General features: G+C 48.6%; 1 protein-coding gene across 2 annotated transcripts in view; it reads left to right on the top strand.

The window, feature by feature from the left end:
• IGHMBP2 (immunoglobulin mu DNA binding protein 2) overlaps window positions 1-12,494 on the top strand; it is a 100,399-nt gene that overhangs the window by 8,848 nt on the left and 79,057 nt on the right. For both annotated transcript variants that reach the window (XM_032773114.2, XM_032773113.2), the window contains exons 3-4: window positions 2,639-2,831; window positions 3,785-3,882. In XM_032773114.2, the coding sequence (XP_032629005.1) occupies window positions 2,639-2,831; window positions 3,785-3,882 (291 nt within the window). The remainder of the gene's footprint in view (window positions 1-2,638; window positions 2,832-3,784; window positions 3,883-12,494) is intronic.

Raw genomic sequence — 12,494 nt, 5'->3', positions numbered from 1 at the left:
CTGTAAAAACTGGGATTTGTTTGTGAAATAATTAGATGTGACTTGAACACGCAGATGGCTGGAGGTTGAAGATAGACAAATTCAGACTAGAAATAAGGTGTAAATTTTTAACAGTGAGAGTTATCAACCACTGGAACAATTACCAAGGGTTGTGGTGGATTCTCTCACTGGCAATTTTTAAATCAAGATTGGATGATTTTCTAAAAGGGACATTTTAGGAATTATTATGGGAAAGTCCTATGACCTGTGTTATAAAAGAGGTCAGATTAGATGATCGCAGCTGTCCCTTCTGGCCTTGTAATCTATGAATCTGAATAACCAGTTTGTGCCCGGGTGCCCCGTGTGCATCTGACAAGGATGTAGCGCAAGGCACCTTCTCCCCTCCTTTTTCAGAATTGCTGTCCTTGCGCACAGGGACTGTTTCCTCCCTTCTCTTCTGGGGATGGAGAGACAGTGGGTCCTGCCTTTCACGTCCACTGTACTGACCCACAGTGCAGAACCAGCACGTGAGAGGAGCAGGCTGCACCCCATAAAGGGGTATTAAGTATAATATAGTCTTTACCACATAAAGGTACTATTAAGCATGCTCCTCCTGCATACTGGAGAGTTCAGGGAGGTGTCCTCCCTGTAGTCCCCCTGGGACGGTGTGACTGCACTGTCCTCATTGCAGGGCTGTACCTCCATGGCATAGTCTACTCCAGAGGCAGCGAATCTATTGACTAAACAGGTGCCATGGGAGCACAGACCTTTTTCTGATTACAACCCTGCTTTTTTAGTATTATTTCAAAGACAGACTTTAGGGTTTAATTAAAAATATTTATCTTCAGCCTGACTTCAACCCACAGAGGAACCTTTGAAATGAAAACGACTTGGCCTAAATCTGGATCTTGCCACTGGGGCAAAAAATGGCATATATCAATACTATTCAAAGAGGAATTACACTGTTGCAGTGGTAAATTATAAGTATGGAATCATTTTAAAGTAAGATTTAATAGGTCTTATTAACTAGAACTTCTTGTAGCTCATGATTCAAAAATATAATTTTAGATGGTCTCAACCTAGTGGTTGCAGCTAAGTTGCTTTCTTGGCAGACATCCATCTCGTTAAACCACTATTTTATAATTAAACCAAGTAGCTTGATCAGCAGAGACCCATCTCTAAGCTAAAATGAACTGTGATTCCATCTGAATGTCAGGTCTCGCTCATTCGTTTCTTAGCCCTAGCAGCTGACATACAGCAGAGCAGTAATTTGGAAGGAGCACGATATCATGTCCTCTCAGTCATTGTAAGGAAAAAAGCTGTTTGCAATAAATTGTCTGAAGTTCAGAGAGACAAGAGCTTTCAGAAAAGCACCCCCAGAGCCTGGTAAATGCACATCATTTCCCTGAGGGCTGGCTCTGGAAGAGCACTTTGTTGCTGGTCCCTGGCACAGAAGCCGAAGTCCAGCGCAGTTGGTTTGGGGATTACTAGTGTCTGAACACTTCTCATTGTGCAGGGCAGAATGTATCCCAGAATGAATAAATGTTTTAGGAGGGAGAATGAAAGAGGAGGCGAAAGGGACTGGTATGTGAGTGGGTTGTTGCTTTAAGGCAGGGATGGGTAAACTATGGCCCACGGGCCCCATCCGGCCTGTCAGGGCTTTCAGTCTGGCCTGTGGGATTGCCAGCCCTGTGAGGCAGCGGGGCTAAGGCAGGCTCCCTGCCTGCCCTGGACTGCTCCTGGAAGCAGCCGGCACCACGTTCCTGTGGCCCCTGGTGGAGAGGGGGGTAGAGGGCTCCATGTGTTGCCCTCGCCTGCAGGCACTGCCCCTCGCAACTCCAATTGGCCGGGAACGGGGAACCATGGCCAATGGGAGCTTCGGCGGGGGGGGTACCCACAGGCGAGGGCAGTGCGTGGTGGAGCTGCTCCCCCGTCCCCCTAAGAAGCCCCTGCTGGATATGCTGTCCGCTTCCAGGAGCAGCAAAGGGACAGGGCAGGCAGGGAGCCTGCCTTAGCCCTGCTGCGTGCTGCTGCCACCCCAGAGCCGCTCGTGGTAAGTGGCGCCGGGCTGGAGCCTGCACCCTAAACCCCTCCTACACCCCACATCCCAACCCTCTGCCCTGAACCCCCTTAAGGACTTGCCTTGAGCCCCCTGCTGCAATCTCCTGCACCTCTACCCCCTGTCCTGAGCCCCCTGCTGTACCCCGCCTGCGCCCCAACCCCTTTCCCTGAGCCCCTTCCTGCATACCATACTCCCTCCCACACCCTACACTCCCTCCTACACCCCAACCCCCTGCCCCAGCCCTACTTTCATGGCCCTGCATACAATTTCACCACCCAGGTGTGGCCCTCAGGTCAAAAAGTGTGCCCACCCCTGCTTTAAGGAGTGGCTCTCTGTCATCTAAGAGAATAAATCCTTTCCTTAGGAGTTTGATGCAAGTGTTAACCTGGTGGTGAAAAAAAGGGCAAGATCCTCGTGGGTTTACTTTGGGAGGAGTCCACTGATTTCAACGGCCTATGCTGATTTACAGCAGCTGGAGGACTGGCTCACTGTCTCCTCAGAGAAGCTCCTCTTCAGACCTCATCTGTGTTGGCTAGCGAACATCATTTGGCCTATTGTGCACTGAGTTTTCTTCTCTGCTGTGGCTTGTTTTTGCAGGTGACATTGTGGGTCTTTATGAATCTGCTGGTCAGGATGATCCACTTTCCACAGGAATTGTGACCCGCATAACCCCCAAATCAGTTACTGTCGCCTTTGAGGAGTCTCGAGATGGCCTGTTGAGCTTGGGCCAAGAGAATTCCTACCGCCTGCTTAAGCTAGCCAATGATGTCACCTACAAGAGGCTGAAAAAGTAAGCTACTGCCTACCTTTCATATCACTCACACTCTCAGACAACTCCCCTGGCTCCTCATTCAGTTCAGGATCCAGTTCAAAACAGCTTTGCTCTTTAAGGAAACCCCCCAGGGACTTGCCTTAGTTTACCTCACTGATCTGATTCCTCTCTCTCCTCTCACTACCACATTCCCTCTCTGTCCTTCTGTACACTTTTGCCTCTACTGATGGGAGAGTTTCTCTGCTGCAGCTTTTGCTGCCAGGAACTTCCCCCCTGCCTCCTTCCATCTCATTATCTCTCCATCTTGTTTTTAGATCTCTGAAAACCTGTCCTTTCCTTCTCACTGTACCTTATAATTTTTCTCTATCTGTGTTGTGTAACTCTGTGATTAGATTATTTATCTGTATAAAGCATTTTCAGATGCAGTTTCTGTGAGAGACACTGTGCAAAATAACACTGGGCTATACTTCGTGAGGTACTGCTTTAGCGAGTATCACTGAGGTATTACTGTAGTTGCACAGTCCCCATTCATGGGATGTGTGATACTCCAGCCACTGAAGCTGTACCCTGTTAATCTTAATACAGGCCTAGGTGCTCTGATACCTGCCTGCACTATAATCTATGACAGTTGCCCTTTTTAGAATGCAAAGTTTATTCACTTGCCAGGTCTCTGTATGGCTAGGGGGAAGCGCAAAAGCCCAGAAGGATAGCTTCTAGCTTAACAACCAAACCAAGGAACCAGTTGCTAGTGGAGAGGGGCGCAGACTAAGCCCTCAGGCCTGAACACTGTTGGGAAAGTCCCACTTCAGATTTGAACTTTGTGGCTTGGATCCATGTCTAGATGGTTAGACACTAAGGGTCCCTTGTGAGGGAGGGAATGTTACTGTTGTTCACCAGGGTTTCTCCATGATAAGGAGCTTCTGAAGGAGTCCCCTTTAAATTTGCAACTTTTATATTCTCTTCTTTGGCAGAGCTTTAAACACACTAAATCAGTATCACTCTGGTCCAGCATGCAATCTTATCGATGTCCTCTTCTTTTCCTCTGATCCAAGTGCTCCCGGTGAAACAAGTAAGAACTCTTATTTCTCTTTCTGAAAATGGATGCGGTGTTGGGTGATAGTTATGGAGATTGAAGTCCTCTGCCCACAGATCACATTAAGAACTTGCCCAAAGTCACATGGGAAGTCTGGGGCTGAGCCAGGGATAGAATCAATTTCTCCTTAGTCCCAGTCCAGGATCCTATTCACTAGCTCATCATTCATGACCCATTATACAGTGCCCAGTCAATCCCTGCCTTAGCTCATTGATTGAGAATTATGCTATCCCTATTACCCCTCCTTCTACACACTGGTGGAGATCCTGTTTGTCGTCCTTCATGCCACAACTTTCTTGTGCTCTGTGCCTGCAGCTATGTTTTCTTTCATCTTGATTACTTAGCTTCTTTGTACATGAGCATCACGCATGAGCTCACATTTCCCCCTTTCACACAGAGTCTCATTCGTACTTTTTAACTATGCCTTGGAGTAGATTTTTGGTGTAATGTACTAGGAATGAAGAATAACATTAATGGGAGTCGTGCATCTATATATTCCAAGCACTGTTCATAAACTGAACCATCCCCCAGTGCCTTCCCCTCTTAGCCTTTTGGCTATTCAGGGACTCTGATGTATGTCAGATTTTTATATTAAATAAGTGCATTAATTTCATCCTTGTTTGGATGTGTCATTAATAGGGCCCTACTAAATTCATGGTCCATTTTGGTTAATATCACTGTCATAGGATTTTAAAAATCGTAAATTTCATGATTTTAGCTATTTAAATCTGAAATTTCATGGTGTTGTAATTGTAGGGGTCCTGACCCAAAAAAGGAGTTGTCGGGGGGTGTGTGTGTGTGTTTGTCTCAAGGTTATTGTAGGTGGAGTTACAGTATTGCTACCTTTACTTCTGCGCTGCTGTTGGCAGTGGCACTGCATTCAGAGCTGGGCAGCTGGTCAGGAGCCCCACTCTGAAGACAGAGCCGCTGCCAGCAGCAGCGCAGAAGTAAGGATGGCGAGGTATGGTATTGCCACCCTTACTTCTGCGCTGCTGCTTGTAGAGCTGGGCCCTCAGTTAGCAGCTGCCACTCTCCAGTCGCCCAGCTCTGAAGACAGCAGTGCAGAGTAAGGGTGGCTTGATATGGTATTGCCAAACTTACTTCTGTGCTGCTGTTGACGGAGCGCTGCCTTCAGAGCTGGGCAGCCAGCCAACAGCTGCCAGTCTCTGACTGCCCAGCTCTGAAGGCAGCGCAGAAGTTAGGGTGACAATACCACGACCCGCCCACTCCCCGCCCCCCCAAAAAAACCTTGCCACCCCCCTGCAACTACCTTTTGGGTCAGGCCCCCCAATTTAAGAAACACTGGTTTTTCCTGTGCAATCTATACAGCATAGGGTAAAAACTCACAAAAGACCAGATTTCACAGGGGGAGACCAGATTTCACGGTCCATGATGTGCTTTTCATGGCTGTGAATTTGGTAGGGCCCTAGTAATCAACTTTGCATTTCCTGCATGTTGATCATTTGCATATTAATCAATATACTCAATGACTGGGAGTAAAAAAAAAAAAATCTATGAATTGCCCAGATGTGTTGTAGAGACTGTGCAGATTTTTTTTTTTTACTCCCAGTCATTGAGTATATTGATTAATATGCAAATTTAGCTGCATTAATCAGCAGAATTGTAATATGACAGCTGTGACATATCATCCTAAAATACCAGACCACAGTCACGGGCAAAGCATGTCTTCCATTTATATCTCCAGTATACACACTTTCTGCTTAAAGAGGGAGATGCTGCACTGACCTGGCTTTGAATAATAATGATCTTACGTTATATAATGCCTGGAAGGCGGAGTGTATCCTTCGCTCCCATTGACTCCATGAGTTGAGGGTGCCCAGCACCTGGTTGGGTCAGCCCCATAATCATTAGGCTCTCTAGCACAGCGGAGGGCAAACTATGGTCCGTGGGCCAGATCCAGCCCGACAGGGCTTTCAGTCTGGCCCACGGGATTGCCAGCCCCGTGGCGCAACGGGGCTAAGGCAGGGTCCCTGCCTGCCCTGGCCCTGCGCCGCTCCTGGAAGCATATCCTTGTGGCCCCTGGCGGAGGAGGGTCAGAGGGCTCTATGCGCTGCCCTTGCCTGCAGGCACCACCCCCCACAACTCCCATTGGCCGGGAACAGGGAGCCGTGGCCAATGGGAGCTTCGGGGATGGTAAATAAGTACTTTGCCTCGGTCTTTAATAAGACTAGTGAAGAGTTTAGGGATGATAAATGGAATGTGGATATGGAGGTGGATATTACCGCATCTGAGGTAGAGGCCAAACTTGAACAGCTTAATGGGACAAAATCGGAGGGCCTGGACAATCTCCATCCGAGGATATTAAAGGAACTGGCGCGTGAAATTGCGAGCCCGTTAGCGAGAATTTTTAAGCAATCGGTAAACTCGGGGGTTGTACCGTACGACTGGAGAATTGCTAACGTAGTTCCTATTTTTAAGAAAGGGAATAAAAGTGATCCGGGTAATTATAGGCCTGTTAGCTTGACGTCTGTCGTGTGTAAGGTCTTGGAAAAAATTTTAAGGGAGAAAGTAGTTAAGGACATTGAGGTCAATGGTAATTGGGACGAATTGCAACATGGATTTACTAAAGGTAGATCGTGCCAAACCAACCTGATCTCCTTCTTTGAGAAGGTGACGGATTACTTAGACAAAGGAAATGCGGTAGATCTAATTTACCTCGATTTCAGTAAGGCGTTTGACACGGTTCCGCATGGGGAACTGTTAGTTAAATTGGAAAAGATGGGGATGAATGTGAAAGTTGTAAGGTGGATAAGGAACTGGTTAAAGGGGAGACTCCAGCGGGTCGTACTGAAGGGTGAACTGTCAGGCTGGAAGGAGGTTACTAGCGGAGTCCCTCAAGGATCGGTTTTGGGACCGATCTTATTTAACCTATTTATTACTGACCTTGGCACAAAGAGCGGGAATGTGTTAATAAAGTTTGCGGATGACACGAAGCTGGGGGGTATTGCTAACACGGAGAAGGACCGGGATACTATTCAGGAAGATCTGGACCACCTTGTAAACTGGAGTAATAGTAATAGGATGAAATATAATAGTGAAAAGTGCAAGGTCATGCACTTAGGGATTAATAATAAGAATTTTAGATATACGTTGGGGACGCATCAGTTGGAAGCGACGGAGGAGGAGAAGGACCTTGGGGTATTGGTTGATAGCAGGATGACTATGAGCCGCCAATGCGATATGGCTGTTAAAAAAGCAAATGCGGTTTTAGGATGCATCAGGCGAGGTATTTCCAGCAAGGAGAAGGAGGTGTTAGTGCCGTTATATACGGCGCTGGTGAGACCCCACCTGGAATATTGTGTGCAGTTCTGGTGTCCCATGTTTAAGAAGGATGAATTCAAACTGGAACAGGTTCAGAGACGGGCTACTAGGATGATCCGAGGAATGGAAAATCTGCCTTATGAAAGGAGACTCAAAGAGCTTGGCTTGTTTAGCCTGGCCAAAAGAAGGCTCCGGGGGGATATGCTTGCTCTATATAAATATATCAGGGGGATTAACGTTAGGGAGGGAGAGGAATTATTTAAGTTTAGTACTAATGTAGGCACAAGGACGAATGGGTACAAACTGGATATTAGGAAGTTTAGACTTGAAATTAGACGAAGGTTTCTAACCATTAGGGGAGTGAAGTTCTGGAACAGCCTTCCGAGGGAAGTAGTGGGGGCAAAAGACTTATCTGGCTTTAAGACTAAGCTTGATAAGTATATGGAGGGGATGTTATGATGGGATAGTTTAATTTGGGCAATTGATCTTGGATTATCGGCAGATAAGTCTGCTCAATGGTCTGTGAGGGGATGTTGGATGGGATGGGAACTGAGTTACTGCAGAGAATTCTTTCTTGGGTGCTGGCTGGTGAGTCTTGCCCACATGCTCAGGGTTTAGCTGATCGCCATATTTGGGGTCGGGAAGGAATTTTCCTCCAGGGCGGATTGGCAGAGGCCCTGGAGGTTTTTCGCCTTCCTCTGCAGCGTGGGGCATGGGTCGCTTGCTGGTGGATTCCCTGCAGCTTGAGGTCTTCAAATCTCAATTTTGAGGATTTCAATAACTCAGTCATGGGTTAGGGGTTGTTATAAATGTGTATGGGTAGGGTTTTGTGGCCTGCCTTGTGCAGGAGGTCAGACTAGATGATCATATTGGTCCCTTCTGACCTATGAGTCTATGAGGTGAGGGCAGCATGCGGTGGAGCTGCCTGCCCCACCCCACCCCCAGGAGCCACTGTTGGACATGCTGGTTACTTCCAGGAGCAGTGCGGGGCCAGGGTAGGCAGGGAGCCTGCCTTAGCCCCGCTGCACGCCACTGCCACCCCAGAGCTGCTCTAGGTAAGTGGTGCCGGGCCGGAGCCTGCAGCCCCCCAAACCCTCCTGCACCCCAATCCCCTGCCCTGAGCCCCCTGCTGCACCCCTCCTGCAGCCCAGCCCCTTGCCCTGAGCCCCTTCCTGCACACTGCACCCCCTTCCACATCCAGCATTCCCTCTTGCACCCCAACCCCCTGCCCCAGCCCTGCATTCATGGCTGTGCATACAATTTCCCCGCCCAGATCTGGCGCTCGGGTCAAAAAGTTTGCCCACTCCTACTCTAACATGACCTGAAAGAAGGGGACTTCAGCAGCCGTGTCTTCTAACACTGTTTTGATGCATTGGTTCAGGAGCAACTTGGTGAAGAGCACCACCTACTGAATCCCGGATCCTACTTCCTTTATACTGAGAGCCCAAAGCCTTATTTTGTGGGTTACCCTCACTGGCTAGATCTGTGGAGCTCTGCGATCGATGCCAAATATACGTTTTAAGACATTTGTTTTGGCCTAAGCAGGAAAAACACAAATCTTTTTCAATCTTGTTTGTCAGTATCTGTGGATGGAGACTAGACATCATCCTTACAGAGGGGTAGGAGCAGCGCAGAGCAAGGCTGATTATGCAAATAACACTCATAATTGAGGCTGAGCTTGATAACATGCCATCTAGACTTAAATCAGTGTGGAGGAGGAAATAAGCATGACAGGAGGCAGTGAGGTGGAAATGAACAAATAAGTGGTCTGATCCAAAACTCACTGCAATCACCAGAAAGACTCACATCAATTTCAGTATGCCTTGAATCAGGCCCAAAGAGAAAACGAGGCTGGAAGGTAAAGTGCAGAATACAAGACTTAGAATTCTCTCTCTTTTTCATGGGGAAAGAAGATTCAGAACTTAAATATAAACAGTGACCAAACTCCTGTCCTGTCTTCTCTGATCACTAGATCATCAAGGCCCCATGCAGTTTCCAAGTGATGCTTTTTATCTAAGGGTATGTCTATACTACAGGATTATTCCGATTTTACAGAAACCGGTTTTTAAAAACAGATTATATAAAGTCAGTGCACGTGGCCACACTAAGCACGTTAAGTCGGCGGTGTGCGTCCATGTACCGAGGCTAGTGTTGATTTCCGGAGCGTTGCACTGCGGGTAGCTATCCCATAGTTCCCGCAGTCTCCCCTGCCCATTGGAATTCTGGGTTGAGATCCCAGTGCCTGATGGGGCAAAAAACATTGTCGCTGATGATTCTGGGTACAGCCACACCCCTCCCTCCGTGAAAGCAGCAGCAGACAACCATTTTGCACCTCTTTTCCTGGATGAACTGTGCAGACGCCATACCACGGCAAGCATGGACCCTGCTGAGCTCAAGACAGCAATCATGGATGTTTTAAAGACCTCACGCATTCTCGTGCAGTCTATGCTGAACTGGGACCTGCAAAGCCAGGCGAGGAGGCGGCGGCTACGGCAGAGCGGCGCCGAGAGTGATGAGGACATGGACACAGAATTCTCTCAAACCGCGGGCCCCGGCTCGTTGGAGATCCTGCTGGTAATGGGGCAGGTTCTAGCCATGGAATGCCGATTTTGGGCCCGGGAAACAAGCACAGACTGGTGGGACCGCATAGTGTTGCAGGTGTGGGATGATTTCCAGTGGCTGCGAAACTTTTGCATGCGTAAGGGCACTTTCATGGAACTTTGTGATTTGCTTTCCCCTGCCCTGAAAATGCGCCAGAATACCAAGATAGAGCAGCCCTCACAGTTGAGAAGCGAGTGGCAATAGCCCTCTGGAAGCTTGCAACGCCAGACAGCTACCGGTCAGTCGGGAATCAATTTGGAGTGGGAAAATCTACTGTGGGGGCTGCTGTGATGCAAGTAGCCAAAGCAATCACTAAGCTGCTGCTACGAAAGGTTGTGACTCTGGGGAATGTGCAGGTCATAGTGGATGGCTTTGCTGCAATGGATTCCCTAACTGTGGTGGGGCGATAGATGGAACCCATATCCCTATCTTGGCACCGGAGCACCAGGGCACCCAGTACATAAACCGCAAGGGTACTTTTCAATGGTGCTGCAAGCACTGGTGGATCACAAGGGACGTTTCACCAACATCCACGTGGGATGGCCAGGAAGGGTTCATGACGCTCGCCGTCTTCAGGAACACTACTCTGTTTAAATGGCTGCAGCAAAGGAATTACTTCCCAGACCAGAAAATAACAGTTGGGATGTTGAAATGCCTATAGTTATCCTTGGGGACCCAGCCTACCCCTTGATGCCATGGCTCATGAAGCCATACACAGGCAGCCTGGACAGTAGTCAGGAGCTGTTCAACTACAGGCTGAGCAAGTGCAGAATGGTGGTAGAATGTGCATTTGGCCGTTTAAAGGCGCTGGCGCACATTACTGACTGCTCAGACCTCAGCCAAACCAATGTCCCTTTGTTATTGCTGCTTGCTGTGTGCTCCACAATCTCTGTGAGAGTAAGGGGAGACCTTTTATGGCGGGTGGGAGGCTGAGGCAAATCACCTGGCCGCTGATTACGCAGCAGACACCCCAGGGCGATTAGAAGAGCACACCAGGAGGCGGTGCGCATCAGAGAAGCTTTGAAAACCAGTTTCATCACTGGCCAGGGTACAGTGTGACTGTTGTGTTTTGTTTCCCTTGATGAACCCCCCCCCCTTGATTGACTCATTCCTGTAAGCCACCCACCCTCCCCCTTCGATTACAGCTTGCCTAAGGAAATAAAGTCACTATTGTTTAAAAATCATGTATTCTTTATTAAGTCATTATAAAAAGAGGAGAGAACTGACAGGTAGCCCGGGTGTGGTTTGGGAGGAGGATAGGAGGGAGGAAAAGCCACTAAAAAATTTCATAAGTAATGACAGCCTTTTTTGGGCTGTCACTGGGGTGGAGTGGGCGGGTGCACGAGCCTCCCCCATGCGTTCTTACGTCGTCTGGTGGGTGAGGCGGCTAAGGAACATGGTGAGGGGGGAGGGTGGTTATACAGGGCTGCAGCGGCACTCTAAAATCCTGCTGCCTGTTCTGAAGCTCCACCCATATGCCGGAGCATGTCAGTTTGATCACGCAGCAGCCCCAGCAGTTGCATCCCGCCACCGCTGATCTTCCTGCCTACCCCTCTCATCTTCTCAGCACCTCTCATCTCACGTTCTCCCTCCATCTCCTCACGTTCGTCCCTCCTGTCCTCACGGTCACTGGCATCTTTCCTGTACTTTGTACCACGTCCTCTTCCACTCATTCAGATGAGCTCTTTCATTGCGGGTCACTTCCATGATTTCCGAGAACATTTCTGTCTCGCATCTTTTTTTTCCGCTGCCTTATCTGAGATAGCCTTTGGGATGGAATAGGGAGGCTTGAAAATTTGCAGCTGCATGAGGGAGGGAAAAAAGGGAGTATTTAAAAAGATACATTTTACAGAACAATGCTTATACTCTCTTCACGAGTGAAACAACACTATTCACCTTACATAGCACATGCAGATTTCACTACAAGGTCCGCATTTTGCATCTTAATATTGAGTGCCTGCGGCTCTGGTGTTAGAGATCTCACAGATGCAGGTCCTGGCAGCAGAATTCGGCTTGCATGCGGGCCATGGTAAGCCATTGTCTTTCGTCTTCTGCAGCCTTCATATATCCAGTGCACCCTCCTTTCCCAAATACCAAGCAAAGCCCGTTGAAGTGCTGCTTCTTTCCTGTTAACGTGCAGCAGCAGAACACCACCCCAATCCAATTCTGGGATGATCGCTTTACCCTCCTCCTCCCACCGCGTGGCTGGTATCATGGAAGATCACTGCTAAACACCCCCTCCCACCCACCGCGTGGCTAGGTATGCAGGAAGATCCCTGCTAGCCAAACGCGAAAAAGCTCAGCGCCAATCAAACCCCCCCCCTTCCTCCTGCTTGGCTACCTGCAAGGAAGGATTTCTTTTAAAGCCAACAGGCAAACAGCCCAGTAGGAATGGCCATTCTCTGTCCCCTTAATTAAATTCCTGAATTTCAACCAGGTTACCATGAAATGATATCACTCTCCTAAGGATAACACAGCAGAGATAAAACGGATGTTGCTTGAATGCCAGCAAACACTGGGAACCATACTCGCAGCTAGGCTTTGTCATGCAATGATACCAGATTACTTGCTACATGCATGGCGATGGTCAAGTGTCCTACCATGAGAGGACGGAATAAGGCTGCCTGCCCAGAAACCTTCTGCAAAGGCTTTTGGAGTACCTCCAGGAGAAGCTTCATGGAGATGTCCCTGGAGGATTTCCGCTC

This window comes from Chelonoidis abingdonii, chromosome 4 (genome assembly GCF_003597395.2).
Source record: "Chelonoidis abingdonii isolate Lonesome George chromosome 4, CheloAbing_2.0, whole genome shotgun sequence".
NCBI lineage: Eukaryota > Metazoa > Chordata > Testudines > Testudinidae > Chelonoidis > Chelonoidis abingdonii.
The sequence above is the reverse complement of the archived record's forward strand: the minus strand, read 5'-3'. Positions and strand labels throughout refer to the sequence as shown.